General features: G+C 39.1%; 1 protein-coding gene across 1 annotated transcript in view; it reads left to right on the forward strand.

Annotated features, from left to right (window-relative positions):
- fhit (fragile histidine triad diadenosine triphosphatase) overlaps positions 1-18,166 on the forward strand; it is a 274,131-nt gene that overhangs the window by 79,228 nt on the left and 176,737 nt on the right. The window contains exon 3 of the mRNA XM_053484301.1: positions 17,764-17,871. Coding sequence (XP_053340276.1) covers positions 17,766-17,871 — 106 coding nt within the window. The 5' untranslated portion in view covers positions 17,764-17,765. The remainder of the gene's footprint in view (positions 1-17,763; positions 17,872-18,166) is intronic.

Below are 18,166 nucleotides of genomic sequence, written 5' to 3' on the forward strand. Positions count from 1 at the left end.
ACATATAGTGGCATTTAAAAGTTCTGAATTGTTTTTAAAAAATCTCTTGCAAAACCTCTTGTAACCAAGCTGAGTAGGTACCTTTAAAAAAAGGAAAAATTCCACTTGGCATAGTCTTAAAAGCGAAATAACCATAAACAAATAAAACAAGAAAGGCAAATTTGTAATGACTCCACTTTAAGTCATTTTGCTGAAAGATTTGTGTGCATTTTAATGAGTTTCTAAGTGATGACAATGACTGTGTTTATCCTCCCCTGCTCCCTACAGTGCATTTAAGGAAGAACAAGGATTATACCGTAAAATCTCGAACACATAGACGTCTTACACTATTAATCCGACCAGGGGGTAGTTGCCGATGTGCTGTGTTGTCTTATTCAGTTTCTTTCTCTGTCACCAGGCCTTTAAGGCTGACAGTCTGGGCAAAGAGTGCTGTCTTGCTTTTGCTGTCTGTAACAGCTAGTGGGAGAATTATTTGGCCCAGTGCACTGTTGAGAGGCTGCCTGTGAACTTGACAGACAACACTGTCCAAAAAAAAAAGAGAGAAAAAAAAAACACCCCGGTGGACTATTTTCAGCCTATTGCTGTAATTCCATGTGCTTTGTTTAGGGATAACCAGCTCTCTTCACGGTACACGTCGTCTTCACATCGATGATCTGCTTCCTGACTTTGACGTTCCCGTGGAGAGGCTCTGAAGGCAGAAGACAGAAAAGTTCATTTGAAATATATCCAGGGCTTAGTGATGATCTATCCTCAGCTTAGTTTTGCTCCACGCTTAAAAATAGCAGATTCTTGAGCCTCTAATCCGTTCACTTTTGCACTTTTTTGGTTATTATCGAGTAAAAAAAAAAAGAAAAAAGCCAAAATCTACGAGTCTGGATTGCTGTAAAAGCTATATGGAGAACACGGAGTACAGTTTATTCTCAGGCCTAACGCCTCTGCATTGGAAGAGTTTGCTCAATTAGCAACTCTTCCTTCCAGCCTTTTCTCTCCGTGGCCGAACCGTCTTGGATATGACTTACCTCAAGTACAGTGCGCTCCATTAGCCAAGCGCTGCGACTCATCAGGAGAGTGTTATTCGCTCGGATTCTCTCCATTAAAGCCGCTTGTTTTTAATGAGGCCGGTGCATTTGCCAAGAGACCTGAATTTAAAAGTACTTTTTATTATAATAATAATTTAAAAAAATAATAAAAATTACATGTCGATGTAGGAGTGTATTTGGTAGATTGAGATGATTTAGCATTATGAAATAATGTGAAGATCTACAAAATCTAGTCATTAAGTGCACTGTGGTTAGTCGAGCACACTCCTACAGTAGGTCAAAACTGTGACGAGTAACAGGAAGGTTGAATAATGTTAATAAAGTAGTAATGAAAGCGAATTACATTTTTACATTACTATTAAAGGTATCAGAAATAATAGCTCTCTACTTCCCTAATATCTCATACTGCATGTCCAGGCTTTGCTGGTGTAAATGCTTCCAGACTCTTTATTATTATTTCCCAATATAACATGATTGCAAAGATTATTTTTCCATTTTACTTTAAGCATTTTAGGATTGTATTTGTTTTTTTTTTTTAATAATTTGCAAAATAGAGAAACTTTATTTTTTGTTTCCCCCAGGACCATTCTCCATTCCGATTAGTCAAAAGGTGTTGATTAATTTTCTCCAACAGCGGCTCTGACCGTAATGCTGATTTTAATTTACATATAAATATTTTTATTCAAATTTGTAGTTGTTTCCCTAGTAACAACTTAAGCCTGATTTACTGTTTGTATCTGCCTAAAGCCTATGCACAGCCAAACCATAGATAACTCCTAGGAACCAGACTGTACTTCGTGTCCTTCTTGGTGCTATAGATCACATTAGGATGCGGTGTTATAAAATAATCATCATCAACACTGATGAAAGCATATACTGTACTTACAATTACATCATTTTTAAATTATTTATCTATAAAGGTATGACCCCAAGTGTCTGGAATATCAGTCTTGGCCTCCAGACGGTCAGACAGAGTCTGCCTGAGCTCTTCAGTATAAACATGGTCTCTTTCACAGGAACTTATACACACACACACACACACACAAATGTTTGCGATTAGGTTTTAATCAAATCTTTTATTGTGTTATTTAATTTCTAGCACGTACAGGAACCCAGCACCTCTTGCCTGCCCCTCTTTCTGTCATGCACTTTAAAAAACATAAGAGCCAGTTCTTAAGTGTTGTAAACACATATTTTATTTGATTTGATCTTCTGCTATATTTTAGATTTATGATTATGGTGCATGTTTTTTTTTTTTTTTTTTTTTTTTAGCAGGTTAAGTAATCACACTGTTTCCTCCAGTGCACACATTGAACTTTATTATTAATGTCTGGGTGAAAGGAGATAAAAGAATATCATGGTTAATATTCAACAGGGAGATAATATTGATGAATTATTGCTGATTAAAATGAATATTTGTCTCCAGGGCTATTTTTCAATTACCTAAATTAGGAAATAGGTGAGAGAAATGTGCACTGCTTTCACACGGATGCATTATGCCCCCCCATGCCCCCAACACCCCGGAGTCATAATTCATGCGTATCTGGTAAGGACACTCTAAAACATAGTACCGTGCTTTGATATTTTTTGCAATTCTAATGCCTGGCCCTTTCACTCCAAAATTCAAACGATGCTTTTAGAGGATGTGCATGAAGGACATGACGGATTCCAAAGTCGAGGGCTGTTAATCATCCCTCTTTCACTTCAGCTGTGGTGAAAAGCAGAGAAGGGAAGGTAAAAAAAACCAAAACAAGAAGAGTGGCGCTCTCAAGGACTTAAGAACTGATATATTAAAGCTGTTTTTTAGAAGGGAGAGGGTCATTAGTGATTAATAGGTGGTTAAAGTCGGGGTGATGAAAAGCAAGAAAGAACCAAAACTAGAAATGAGTGTAAAGGAAAGATGTGATTCTATCCTGACCTACTACAGAATGTTTCAGTAAGCCGTTGAGATTTATGTTAGTGATGTTAGATAGTGAACTTGACAAAAGTCATCACATGATCTGGACAGTCGTATGATACTGTAAATGTGGCGTATCCCATTACGCATACTGTAGATGCCAAATACTGTAATACTAGGGTCATTAATGCAATGAAATGTTTGTTTTAATCATTAAAGGCATGATCTGCCTTGAAACATTTTAACAGCTAAACCTGTTCACGAATTAGGGTTAGGATTATTGGACTTTTTGATTTGATGTGTTTAATATGTGGCTTAGTGGTTAGCACTGTCAGCTTGCACCTCCAGGGTCCAGGTTTGATTCCCGCCTTGGGGTTTGTGTGCATGGAGTTTGCATGTTCTTCCTGTGCTTGGTGGGTTTCCTCCGGGTAGTCCTGTTTTCTCCCACAGTCCAAAGACATGCAGATTACATTGAGAATTGGCGTTCCCAAATTGCCAGTAGTGTGTGCATGTGTGTGCCCTGCGATGGATTGGCACCCTGTCCAGGATGCACCCCATCTCATGCCCTGGGATAGGATCCTGCCCCCCCACGGCCCTGTATACAGGAGAAAGCTGTATAGACGATGAGGGAGTGAGGGAGCGTTTAATATGGAATTGTAATGAATTAAAGTAATTGTTGATGATGTAAGGTAATTGTTGATGTTTCATGAACAAGACAGCACAATTACTACATAATACACATAATGATACAATAATTAACAATAATTAAACTATGTTGTTAACTACTGTTTGTGTCATGATTATCAATCATTTACAGGCTTTTGCCCCTTTTCCCTGTGCTTTGGCATTTTTTCATACTAAGGATTGCCATGTCGGATAATTTGATCCGCAAGACCTGGTACAGATTTTACCCTGGGTGCCCTTTTTGTCGCAAACCTACCATTTTCTAACCAGGCTTGGGATCAGTACTGCATGCACTGGCTGGGTTGTATGGGGCGGACGGTTAAGGGTGTTGCCCATAGACCCAGCAGAGGTGACCCGGCTGTGGCAGGGCTCGAACCCCTGAACACTCTGTTTAGCGAGCCAGAGCCCCATAACTCCTGCCCCCATTATCATTCACAGGCTTAAATGCATAAAATGATATCATGGTCTGAAATCCCGAGAGCTCGTCCAATGCTAGGCACTATATTGTATTGTGTTTAGGTCTGATTATGATGTAGAAAACTGCAGAGAGAGAAATCCCACATGCAGTTTTCACCAAATCAAAGAAACGGATGCCTTTTTTTTGGTAACACATGCTATACATCTCAAGTGTCGGTATGCACACACTCACACTCACCTACACGTTCAAGTGACAAAACAGCTAGCACAAGGCTGTTGTCAGGAATTCGTTAGTTAATAGCGCACAGCTCTCGGCACCCACGTACGAAGTATATTTTTCATCAGCTGTGTCTCTACGGCGCCATTCCGGGTCGCTGGCTCAGCTCCCATAGAAACGTATGTAATATCCCACAAGCGTTCAATCACTTCAAAGGTCAAAGTGACAAAGTAATCAATGGGCCGTCAGGGAATGTTTAGGTCGCCACAGAAGGCTATGAAGAAAGCGCTCGAACGTTGACTCAACTTTCTCTGAGCTCGTTTAGCCGGCCCGCTATCGTTATCCACTCATTCGCCTAATCTCATTTCCCTGATGAGATAACCTGCCATAGTAATAATTTATGTACACAAACCAAATTGCTTCTCTGATGGACTCCAGCTAATGTTAAATACATCCTGCTTCCAACGTAGTAATGATTATATTGAGGTTAAGTAAGTGTTTACTCTCAGGATCAAGTATAGCATTGAAATTGGTTTTAAAGACCTTGTAAATTCAATGTACTGTAGAAGGAACTAGACTTATCCTGCAAGGCTCAATTTATTTTAATACCCATGGAAAAAAAAATAATAGTTTTGTTATATGGTATAAGTGCATTAAAAGACCACAGCAGATGAAACATAGAAATATGTTGCAAAATTGAATGTTCAGTAGTCGCATACTCTTATGTACTCTTATGAGCTTGTTTATCTTTTATCTCCTGCCTGGTTTTATATCCAGATAAGGTCACCTGTCAATCAGCGTAAGAGGATGGATCAGTTATTTCCTTGGGATTATGTGATAATAGTGAGCCAGTTTGAACTTTGAACCAGATTTTACAGCAATAGTAGCTCTATCTATCTATCTATCTATCTATCTATCTATCTATCTATCTATCTATCTATCTATCTATAAACACATGACACAGAACCTTTAATTAATTTAATGTTGGAAACTAAAGCTAATAAGCTGAAAAAATAACTTTGTAGAAGTATTTACACTAGAAAAAGAAATTCTAGTCTACCTTTCTTTGAATTTATATTTAACGGACTCCTATTAAAGGTGTCCTATTATGCAAAATTCACTTTTTAACTTTTTAATTTTTAGACATGCTGATGGGTCTGAAAAAGTGGAAAAAAAGCTTCACAAAAATTTCATTTTGTATTACCCACCTATTAGATCGCTTATCCTAATGTGACCTCATATATTTACTGTAAAAGAACGAACGACTCAGACTGGAAGGTATGATGGTGAGCTGCTCATTCTGTGTATCATAATATGCCCTAAGCTGCATTGTAATATTTTTATTAATGGAACTATTGCCAAAATTTGTGTATGTAGACGTATTGGTGGTCTGTTTATTGAAAATGTAACATTTTATTTTATTTCTGATCAAAAGAATGAAATGAGCTAAATGATTCAAAAAAAGATTTGTTCATTTTGATAAATGAGATTCAAAAAAACTAATCACTAAAATGATTCAAACTTCCCATCACTAAGACACACACACACACACACACACACACACACTGGTGGAGCTCTGAGACCTGTGTTGTAACTTAGTAAAGAAATTGTAAAAAAAAAAAAAACTTGCTAATGAAAACCTTGACTTGAGACTGTATAATTATTGAAAAGTTCATCCAATTCTCTTTATATAGATCATGCTGTCAAGTTGAAATCATTCATTTACGATAGATTGACAGATGAAGTAATATATTGAGCCCAAAGAAAATATTGCACGTAGAAATGTAATAAAAATATACTGAAAATGTATTAAGTGCACAAAAAAAAAAACATTACTATAAAAGCTTTAATTAAAAGCATACAGACCTGTATGTCTGTAATTTGAATTAGATTTTCTTTAGAAAAACATGAAAGCCCTTTGTATGTTGGGACGGTTGAGCGTTTGATTGAAACATCAGTTGAGTAGGGTGACTGTCCCTGGAAAAAACAAATCTGTCCCTGTATCATGTCTTGATGATCACATTTCTGATCTCTGGAAGGAAGAGGTGCTGAAACGTGAGGTGTTAGCGACAGGATGGTGAGACTGTGATCTGACTCTGGTGTGAGGTCAGTAAACACTAAACCTGGGCTTGGATGTACATGTAAAAACAGGAGAAGATGAATTTCGAGGTGTTAAATTCTCAGCACTCTGTCACTCACACACTATAGGGCAACACTACTGGAAGTCTACAGTATGTCTTTGGACTGTGGGAGGAAACCCACCAGACACCGGGAGAACATGCAAACTCCACACACAAACCCAAACGTGGAAATGGAACCCTGTAGGAGGGAAGCCAGAGTGCTAACCACTACTCCACCGTGCCGCCCCTTGGCATGTTCTATACAAATCTAAAGCAGTGTAGACACAAAGACATAGCGAGCCACAGAGGAAAAAGTCAAACTATACACTTTTGATTTATGATTCTTTAATTCTGAGCACAAATTTTTAGCCAGGTAACAACCTGCACGTTGCTAATTAATTGTCCTCAAAGGAAATGCAAACTGAAAACCTATATAAGTTGCTCAAGATTCAAACACGGATGTGGTTTCTTAGTAACTGCGTTATTGTGTGCCGTCTTCAAAGCACTTAATAATCTTTATAAATCCGTTTTAACCTTCCTAAATATGGCAGCTCGCTGATTATATGACAGGTTTGTATTGGATCACAAGCTTTTAAACTTAAAGTGCAGATAACTGCAGTCGTTTAAAAAAAAAGACAAAAAAACCCACATACTGTACAGTTGCCTAGGTAAAGGATAAGAACAAATTGTACTTTAAGGACGTAATTTACAGAGAAACTTATCTACATTTATAAGAAAGTTTATGAACCCAAATATTACCTTCAAGTTTTTTTTTTTTTTCAACAAAAGTTATAATAATGGACACATTATTCTGTTGCGACTTGTCAGTACTAATTGAAAAAAAATACATGTTAACCTTCAGGTTAATGACTTACGGAATTAAAAAAAAAACCTAATTGTCGGCTGATGTTCTAATCAGTGAGATAATTCTGGTAGGAAATTTTGGTTGCTGTCCAATTGCAATAGTTTTAGTAGCACTTAGAATATATGATGAATTGTAGATATACAGGCCTCGTTTGTTATATTTAATTAAATAAAATTAAATGATGTAGATTAAAGTAATGAAAAATGTAAATAAATGTTTTTTGTTGTTGTAAAAACTGGGTTTGAAAGTTTTTGTGCAGCAACCTCATTTCCCCTCTCGTCTGTTCCATCCACTCAGCATTCAGCATCACCAGTATACTAATCAACAGCCACTGTGTGGCTTAACAAACCAAAATATTCCTGTAAACTGCTCAGGTACAAAGACTGGACTAAGAACGAGAGCCATAAAAAAATAAAACAGGAATTAATATCCAGGTAACTCTTTTGACATGTACAAGTGTTCTGTCATAAACATCTGTTCAATCTTAGACAAGCATCTGTCCTACTGTGTGAAGGAGTTGTTACTATAGAAACGATAATGTAAAGGAGCGTGTTGATGTATACTGTACCTGAACACAAAGTACAAAGTAGGTGGACAAAGTTCACACATCCTGTACTTGAGTAAAAGTAAAGAGATCCCACGTAAAATAAATCTTAAATAAAAGTCATATGTTTACATTTCTACCTGAGAAAAAGTACAAGATTTACTTATGTGTCAAAAGAACTGGGCTTGTATTAGCTGGCTGCTCACTGTAGAACTCTCTCGCTTTCTTTCTCATTTCCTTTCTCTCTCCTGTGGTCGTGCTATTTTCATCGCTGTCTGAAACCACCTCCGCTCCCGATTTCAAACACCTGCTACATGATTGAGCATTTTATGGAGGGAAGGCAATCATGCAATTACATATAATAGTCAGCAGGTGGCACTTCAAATACTACACACCGCTGTACAGTACATGTATAAAGAAATTAGTTGTAGAATGTAGTGAAGTGAAAATGGTACAGTAGCAAATAAAATGTACTTAGTTATCTTTTACCTCTGGCTATGATTAGCTTTGAAGCCAGAATGAGCGTCAGAGCTGCTGAAAGTTTGCTACTACCTTCTGACCAATAAAAGCACAGTACGCATGTCTTCCATGATTATTGAAAATGATCAATCATTTCAAAAACTATACAAAGTTTTTTTTTTTGCTTATGAAGGCCTTAACAGTTTTTCTTTCTTTCTTAAAAAAAAAAAAAAAAAAAGGAAAAACTTTTCAGAAAAAAAAAAAAGTTTTTGTTCTCATTTACACTACAGTTCAAGGACCTGCAGGATCTATGCAGAATTATTTTCCCGGCTTGGTGAAAGTTTGATTATTTCCATCCGTTGTTGCAAATTACAACCAGAGGCAAAGACGTCGTTATTGTTCCCGGTTTAATTCCTACCACCCACCGAGAGACGCTGTTTGAAATTAAAATGACTTGCACATCTTTTTTTTTCTTTTTTCGTTTTTTTTCTTGAGATGTATCTGATGCAGGCTTCTTTTCGCGATACCTTCTCTCAGGAGTTGTTTAAGAGCAGAGAAAGGCACCTGCTTTTAAAAAGCAATATCAGGGAGCGTCCGCTTTGATATTCTCTCGCGCAGGTGGTTCTTTTTTTGGGACACAGATGAGATGAGGTTGCGACAAACGGCACGCCGTCGTGGCGCTTTTACCGTTTAGAGGCTGGTGATCAGAAAATTGAATCTAAATAAGATTCCTCCATGAAAGCCACGTGCGCTTGTTCCTACATGATAAACAGTGATATATTCTGCGGAAGTGATTTCCTTCTTTAAAAAAAAAAAAAAAAAAATCCTGATTCTACCAACTTCCCAAATCTGGAGTATTATTAATATATATATTTTTCCCTTTGTTCCTGCACGATGCAGATTGAAATGTGTTTACAGATGTTTTATACGGCTCTCTGAATAGATATAATATACATTTTCTTGTAAGCAGCAGCTCATTCTTTTCTCTTCTCCCTTTTTTGGCAGATAAATATTTTCGCATTCGCTTAGATGCTGATGATTTGAAATGCCTCTCTAGTGAAGTGTCTCTTACAGCCTCCTCAGTCTATGAGTATTTAATCACTCATTATCAAAATAACATTCACACACACACACACACACACACACACACATGCTCGCACACAAACAAGTCTAAATGTATTAATGTCAGCCAAGCTGTTAAAAAAAAAATGATGATGAAATCTCTTAGTGGTGCGTTATTGATGTAGAGGTACTTCTGGGATCCCATTTACTCGTATGCCTTTCCGACAAACAAATTTTAATGAGAAGCCACTCGGTTCATTCCTGATCGCATCTTGACGCACGCAGCTCCCGCTTGTCCTCCGAGGTGATGCTACTTGAATAAACTGTAGTTATCAATAATCTAAAGCGGCAGCGAGAACTCGGTATTCTCCACGCACGCCATGAACTTATTTGATTCGATCTCAGGTAGACATAATGCTAGTTCATGAGATTATGGTTGGATTGAAATGGAATCAGGATGTGTTTCATCTGTTTACCAATCTGAAAAATATGGAAACGTAAGTAATATCTCAAGTCGCTGGATCATTGTTCAGTTAAAACCACTCTGGTTTCTATCAATCCAGTAAGATCAGTAATTGAAGATTAAAGTGATTGAAAATAAACACTATATCTTCCTTTAGTTAAACAAACATCTCTCCAAAATTGTATGGAAAGCCTTTCCAGAAGGATGGCGGTCATGAGAAGAGGAGACCATTTCTGGAAGAGGATGTTCTCAAGGATGTGCTTGCTTAAGTGTTCACAAACGTTTGGCCATATAGTGTACCCGAATATGATGGCCTGGAAGTGCAAAACACATTAACAAAGCGAAGAACAAAAAACATCGGAAAACCTGACCAACAAGAACAAAACGACAGCAGCAACATAATTCAGCAAAAACAAATTACTAAATCGAAAAACAACATGCAAACATGCAAACTCCTTGCACACACACCCCAGACAAGATTCGAACCCCCAACCCTGGATGCATGAGGCAACCAGTGCTAACCACTAAGCCGACATCCTGCCAAAACCAAACATTAAATAAATCAAAATTAAGGACAAAGCGGCATATACAACAGAAACACAACAGCAAAAACGGTGAAAGAACAAGAGAAACAGCAAAACGAAAACATCATGAACACAAACACAAAACCAAAAACATAAGAGCTATTGTTTTAACATTCCATCTTCCTGAGTAGGAATTGAGGAGGTTGGAAATTCACAGTATGAACTTTACTCGATTAGTTAATAATCAGAATTTTTAACACACTTCATTATACACCCATCATTACACACGTCTTTCTATCAGACTGATTTTTACAGAAATCAAAATCACTCAACTGGATTTAATAGTCGTGTAATTGTACAGTTTATAGTTTATAGCTTATTGACCTTTGGAAAAAAGGAAGATTTTGTTTAACCTGATTTACTGTCTTTTTATTGTCTTTAGAAAAACATATATTTTGCAACAGTAGATTATTAATTCACGTTGAGTATACTTGCTAAAAAATAAGATTAGAACAAACAGCAGCTCATCTCTGCCAAGGCTGACTCTTTCTGACCCTCTCACATTCCACTTTGTGTTTATCAAACTGATTATGGACACAGATCTATGATTATTCTCATCTCTCCCCATGTAATCCCTTTCATAACTATAGCAAAGAGGAGGAAAAAAAGGAAAAAGCGAGGCTAGACCAGCAAGGTTGTTTGTCGAAATTCAATATGATCTGAGATAACCGCAGAACATGCTCTTCTTTCAACTTTATACCAGTCAGCAGAAACGGATAAATGTCACATGTGTTTTGTCGATGTTATTCATTTCATGATTGGGATCGAAGCTATGAAGAGAATCTATTAACAAATGTTAAATGTGCCTCGTAAATCAGCACAACTAGATTGTTGCTTCAGAATTGACCTTTCAGAAGTGCTAGTCCAGCTCTTACGAGGAATTTGTCACAAACCAGGACATACGTCGTAATGTGGCATGTAACACACTCAAGATTGCGGCGTGGTTTGATCATTAACTATGAGAATGTTGAATCGGGAACGGCACTCGTACTGACGAGTTCTCAGAAATAAAGCTCCCAAGTTAGATTTTCATCGTTGATGGAGTGGTACCAAAATGGTTCATGGTCGTTGATGTCAGACGAGAAGGATTTCCACACAGTACCAGTTCATCATAAGGGTGTTAAAGGCCAGTCCACTACTTCATCCCTGGCAAACCGTGTCCTGATGGAGCTCGTTTTTGCTTTTGCGATATGGCCAATAGAGTGCAGTAGGCCAAATTGAGCAAATGTTCAATTTCTGCAAAAATTGCTTGATGGACACCTTATCTTCCTGGTTCTGCAACAGAATCTAGGAAGTTTTAATCCTAAACATTGTTTCAAAGCACTTTATTGAACACTATCCAAGCTTGTTACTCCAGCTGTAATAGAACTTTAGGGCTACCAGGAAAATCCTGTGTAAAGCTTTGTAGTGGGCACAGAAATCATGGACACGACTTGACGTTGCAGTGAACTCAGGTGCACTTTATTTAGTGTGCTTAGTGTCCCAAAAAAAACAAGTGGGTAAATGAAACTTCAGTAACTTATACGTGTGGACCTTAATCACCGGTACTCAGCGGTCTGTAGGGAGGTAAACAGACGAGACAGCCACAGGGGTGCGTTCTGGGCTCAGTCGAAGTGCTGCGACGTGCAGGGCAGGTCAGCGCGGAGGACTCACAGGTTGGGAGGTCAGGCGCGCGGCAGCGCTGACTTCGCAGCACTTCGACTGAGCCCAGAACGCACCTCTGTGGCTGTCTCGTCTGTAAGCACAAGGGCACAGTATGAGTGACGTGCATCATACAGTATTACTGACCGGCCAATGCTACCAGGGTCCTTTTATAGGGATCGCAGGTGATTCGTTGTAACCAACACCTATGATTTGTGGCGCCAGCCCCCTTTTCTGTCTTATCGCAGCTGCTCCGGGCACGGTGAGTGTTTCGGATGTGGGATTTTCCGGATGAGTGAGATCAGTGAGACTGGTTTTGTATGAGGTGCACTGGCTATAAGCCCAGTGTCCAAGTCTCATCATTTAAATGTTCTCATGATAGGGTGTGGATTTTTTTCCCTGAGGTGCACCACATAAAAACAAATGTTTTTAATGTTAATATCCCAGGAACCTGACATAATACAGTAATAAACCTGGTCTTAAAATGGAGCTTATTAGACTAGACATCTGGAAAATGTGTAATGCAAATACATGGAATATTTTGGGTGTCTCTATATTGACACGTGCATCCAGGTTGTGTTTCACCTGTCATTGGGCATGTCGAGTTATAGTCCTTGGATCCAGTGAAAATCCGACCTCAATAAAGCACGAAGAGGGTAAAAATACATTAATGAATTTAATGTTTTTCAAACATACCCACCAGCTTTTATGCATGTTGCAAAAAACGTACAATCTTGCAATGTCTTTTAAACTTTTGGAATGATAACTTCAAGGTTTCTATGTTTGCCTGTCTAGGAATGCATTTGAGAGGAATGAAAGGCTTTCAATTAATTACGAAAGTATATTTTAAATTATTCTCCTAGCATTCTTTCTCAGCTCTATAGATGTTGGTTTCGATGTAATATTTATTATTTTTGCAAACTGACTATTTCTGCGCATTTTAACTTTGAAAGTACCCTATAGTCACAGTACCTTATTGGTAATACAGGTGTATTACAAAATTTCAGACAAATTCTTAAATGTGTTATTATACATTTAAACTAATCTAGAATACATAAATATTCTCAACATTGCTTCTTTTCTGGTACATCAGCCATTCGTCCATCCGTTATCTGGATGTCCCAGGGTCCTGGAGTCTATCCCAGGAATCTTAGGGCACACGTTATTGATGGAGTGCCAGTTCATTGCAGGGAACAGAGAACCCAATCATGCACTATGGGCAATAGTCGTTATACAGCTCATGTCTTTGGACAACATGCACCCGGACCAAAGGTTAGATTCAAACCCCCAATCCTGGAGGTGTGTGGTCCCAGATAGCAAACTGGTTCTGGGCTGGAGTTTCAGCTGTTAGTTTGGCTCAAATGCCACATGGAATTACGGCCCAAATGCTGTTTGCCAAAAGCCAACCAGACCAATGCTAGAAACAGACCAAAACTCAGCTACAACCACTGGCTAGATTATGTATGGTGTAATATTTCTTAGATTTGTAATTCTGACTTGCTACTTTCAGTGCCATGTAGTCAAAGTACCTTATTAGAAGCAATAATAATCTATTCAAAATTCTTGTTCAGGCTGATGCCTTAAACAAACTGGGAAGTGTGTCATTTCCACTCGCTAGGGTACTTGTACATATTGCAGTCCATTGTGTCCTTTATGCTCTCATACAGGGCTGCAAATCTTCAAAAAAAAAAAAAAAGCATCTTATATAGCAAATGAGTTGCAGTTAGAATGTTGGAATTGATTTTATAATCTTTCCCAGTTTTTCTGCTCTGTTTTTCTCTGCTCTTGGACTCCTGCATCTCTTGGCTGACACTTTTTCTAACACTATGAACATCTTATGATAATTGTAGAGCGCTTTTGGAAATCAGTACCCTGGTGTTTCACTGAAACGAACATTATTACTGTGAAATTCATTCGGGAACGCCTCGAAGATGCTGCACCTGTACTGGTTTGAATTTGGTGGTGAAAAAAAAACCAACATTGCTTTGCACCTGTATGTTGAATGAGTCATTCTGTCGCACCTGCTAAATTGGTAAAATTACTAACCATGTCTTTGTGTACATCACTACCCGCACACGGAGGTGCACTGGTTGCCAAATAATGAACGGTTTGGCTTGACAATTGCAGTCCCTGGAAACAAAGCCTCCATTACTCCCATGCAGTTTGGCTTGCAAGTGCATAGAGCTCTTATAAAACGTTCTCTTCCCACTATATGGCGAGGTCCATTGATTTGTGTTTCTTTACTCTGAACCGCATGTTTACATTCGCTGCTCCGAGGCGTGGGTGCGTGACCCCATTCACGGCTTTCTGAGCATGTGGCCCACAGGGGAAACAAAAGTGCTTTTCTAAATGTGTTCCTCTGTGCCTTTGCTGCAGTTTGGGCCAATATTTATTTGGGGGCTTGTCCGTAAAATGCCACCGATCGGATGGACTTTCTGAATCTGGAAGGTTTTTTTTTCTTTCTTTTTGTCTTTCTTTCCTTTTTTTTTCAGTTCAAAATGCACCGACTGCATCAACCAGACAGGTTACTTGAAGAACTGTCAATACAGAAATTAGTAGAACATTTAGAACATTAATTGTGTTACATTTGCATTGTTCAATTTAGATTTTTTTATACAATATGCCTTTGCTCGCGCCATCTGGGTTAAAACACGTCATATTTGTGCCACCGCCCATTCGTTTCAAACAACGGATTACATTTTAGCAAAAAACTAGCTAGCACTGCTAAGAAATATCCGCATCGCCGGTGTTAACTGATTACATCAATATCCTACACATGTGCAGAGGCAAAAAGTGGCATGGCATCTAATTCTGACGGTTCTCGTTTGAATGGCCGCATATTGGATATGCATCTGATCTAAAACCACACATGAAAAAGGACTCCGATCCGATCTGAAAAACATCAGAGTTGTGTGTTCAGACAGCCGTAAAAAAAATAAAAAAACAGTTCTTTGTCACAATTTGGGTAAAAATGGGATTTGAGTCACTCCAGGCTGGTGATGTGAACGTGGTCATGCTGTATAGCTGTGATTTGAATTAGAGCTGAAACTCCTGTTAGAACTGCTGTTATAAATGGATAGAAAATAAAGAAATGCCTTCTAACTGGAAAAACAGCTCTATTTTATTAAATACTATAATAAAATACTGGAATTTTTTATTTTATTTTATGTACATAAAGTGAAAATCACAATCTCTTGTGCTTTGTGTAATGCACCAGGTCAGATTCAGGACCTTATCTAAATGTCAGGAGTTTGGGCAGTCTTAGGGCACAAGGACAAGGTACACCTTGGACAAGGTGCCAACCCATCGCAGGGCACACACACGTATACTCACACACATACTCACACACTACAGACATGTAATCGGCATGTCTTTGGCCTGTGGGAGGAAACTGGAGAACCCTAAGGAAACCCACCCAGCACAGGGGGAGAGAACATGCCCACAGAGGTGGGAATTGCAATACAATGATGTCTTAAATTCCAGTGTAATAAAATGAATAAACCCCTTACTGTGATCCAGCGTGAATAACAATACACACATTTACCAGGATCACCAATTCTAAAGTAAAAGTACACGGATTAATTAGGGGTTAAGGACTGAAATTTTGTTTGTACCTGCGCTAACGATGTTATTCAGACGAGCACATCGTCTTCACTCTGTTCACGTTCATAACAATTTCTGATTGCATTTCAAACAACATTTCTTTTTTGTTTGTGCTTGTGTGTGTGATGTGAAAGCATCTTGAATTAGCTTGGGGATTAGTGTATCCGACGGTAAATGCTATATCACAAACGGCCCGGATTTGTCCGATTACAGCCACGTAACGGGCTCAAGGTTACAGATAAGCGTTAAAAAACATGACCTCTTTGTGACCCTGATCATAATACCTATGTGAGCTGCGGATTTAACCGCTCGTGGCGGGAGCGGCGTGCCAGCTCTGTGGAAAAACACATTAGATTACAAAGATGATAACTGGTTACCCAGGAGAGGTGTATTTTATACACACACACACACACACACTTAAAGCTGCACATACACCCACACACACAACCCACAAGAGGCTTATACCTGCATTCAAAGACATGATCAAACCTGACATGCCGGTGAATTGATGACGCCGGCCGTTAAGAAACATGTAAACGCTTATTAATTGGATCATTGCGAAGCGAGCGCTAAACTAATTGCAGCATTCTGACTCTTAATTGCCGAATGGTTGGATTCCGTTTAGAATGCTAATGGCCGAGACAGCTGGTGCACAGACGCTTTCTGTTTTTACTTTCCTTGTCCCCCTCCTTTTTTTTTCTTCTTTTGCTTATTTGGATCATCTTCCAGGACGGCGTCCAACACACAGCCAGGGATTGCGCGCATGCCCGAATTGTGTGTGTGTGTGTGAGACTATTTGTGTTGCTGGGTGGGCTCGTATGCGTGCTTTCACCGAGAGATAGAGCGAGCATGGAGAATAAAACACTCTCTCATTATCTCCAGGCCACAGCCTTGCTCTTCCACTGCTCCCCCAAGACCAGACAGTGCGTACGCATAATCACACAGGCCTAATTTAACCCCATTACAATAATTCATGCACATGTAGGAAAGAGAGGAAGAGAGAGAGAGAGAGAGAAAAAAAAACGACACCAACCTCTGCCACTCATTACATATAATTAAATCGAGAGGAAACAGTCATGGTCACATGCCAAATTATTTCACTCTGGTATATTTTTTTTCTTCTCACAGCACTGATGACTTTTTTTTGTTAGTCTTTCGTACTAAACAAAAGACGAGCTGCGTTCTGGTTGCCTTCTCGTCTCGATATTTTTAATCATTTCGTGCCGGCCGCTTTATCTCCACAGATCAGTCTCAGGGCACCAGATCCAGATGTGACAGCGGCGGTACATTTTTAGCCTATTGATCTGATCTGCTAGTTTTCCCGCTTGCCGTAAAAAGAGACCGTCGATATGTTTGTTACAGCGGAGGAGCAGAATAGGCCTCCCGGTGACTGCGAATCCCTTTGACACATTATGGATCTTTCTTTGTCTGCCATCCTGTTTGGTTTTTTTTTTTCTTCTTCTTCTTCTTTTTCTTCTTTTTTGACGGGACCCGGTGCGATTCTTTAAAAATAGCCTTGCTTCTGTCTGTTTGTCCCAGTGCGTCTATGGGAAGCACGAGTCTCTCAGCGAGCGAGTAAACTCTGCTCTCTGCTCACATGTGCTTCAGGGCTGATCAGCGTGTGATGCGAAGTGATAATGAGCTCTTTTTAATAAAACAGACTGAGCGTAAGGGTGTAGCAGCGACTCTGTCTCCTCTATTCATTATATGGTTATAATTCCAAATATAATCATTATACGTATTATTATTACTGATATTATTATTATTGTTATAATTATTATTACTTTTACTACTACTACTACTACTGTATCTTCAACTTTGCTTTATTAGATCTGAGTCTTCAGTTTCAAGGTCTCTCTTTCTCTCTTTTTGACAGTTCCCATCTCTGTCCTGATTTTCAGTCTCTTTACCTCTTTTGCTCTTCTGTTCTCTCTCTGAACTCCAACATTGCTTTAATATCTCTGACTAGCTCTTACTCGGTCTTTATTTAGTTTCAGTAATCTCTCTCTCTCTCTCTCTCTCTCTCTCTCTCTCATTTTCCTCCTGTTCACTGATGATTTTCACTTTCTGAGAGTTCAGAATCAGAGAGTAAAGCTGTTGCCACTTATTATGCCATCTTTGTTTCTTTCTCTCTCATTCTCTCTTTTTTTTCTCTCTCTCTTCACAGAGATGGCTACATTACGCTTTGGGCAGCACATTATTAAAGCATCGGCTGTGTTTCTGCAAACAGACCTGTCCTTCGCTCTGGTCAATCGGAAGCCCGTGGTCCCTGGCCGTATCCTTTTTCTTTTTCTTTTTTTGACCTTTTGTTGCTCTCAGTATTGGCACCAATCCGCGGTGCAGTGATCTTCAGCTCACGGAGCAGGTAGGACGCTTGTTTTGCTCATCTACACACATATGCACACATGCAAGAGAACATGTTGTACTCTATACAGCCGTGTCACCGTTGCTCAGCAACAGGTTCGAGTCCAGTTTGACCTTCAGTTTGGAGGGTGCGTATACAGATGTTTACAGCGAGGCCTTGCAAGGGAGAAGTTCTCTAGGGGGAACACGATGAGCTGCTGAACGAA

The sequence above is a fragment of the Clarias gariepinus genome, chromosome 23 (assembly GCF_024256425.1).
Source record: "Clarias gariepinus isolate MV-2021 ecotype Netherlands chromosome 23, CGAR_prim_01v2, whole genome shotgun sequence".
NCBI classification, from domain to species: domain Eukaryota; kingdom Metazoa; phylum Chordata; class Actinopteri; order Siluriformes; family Clariidae; genus Clarias; species Clarias gariepinus.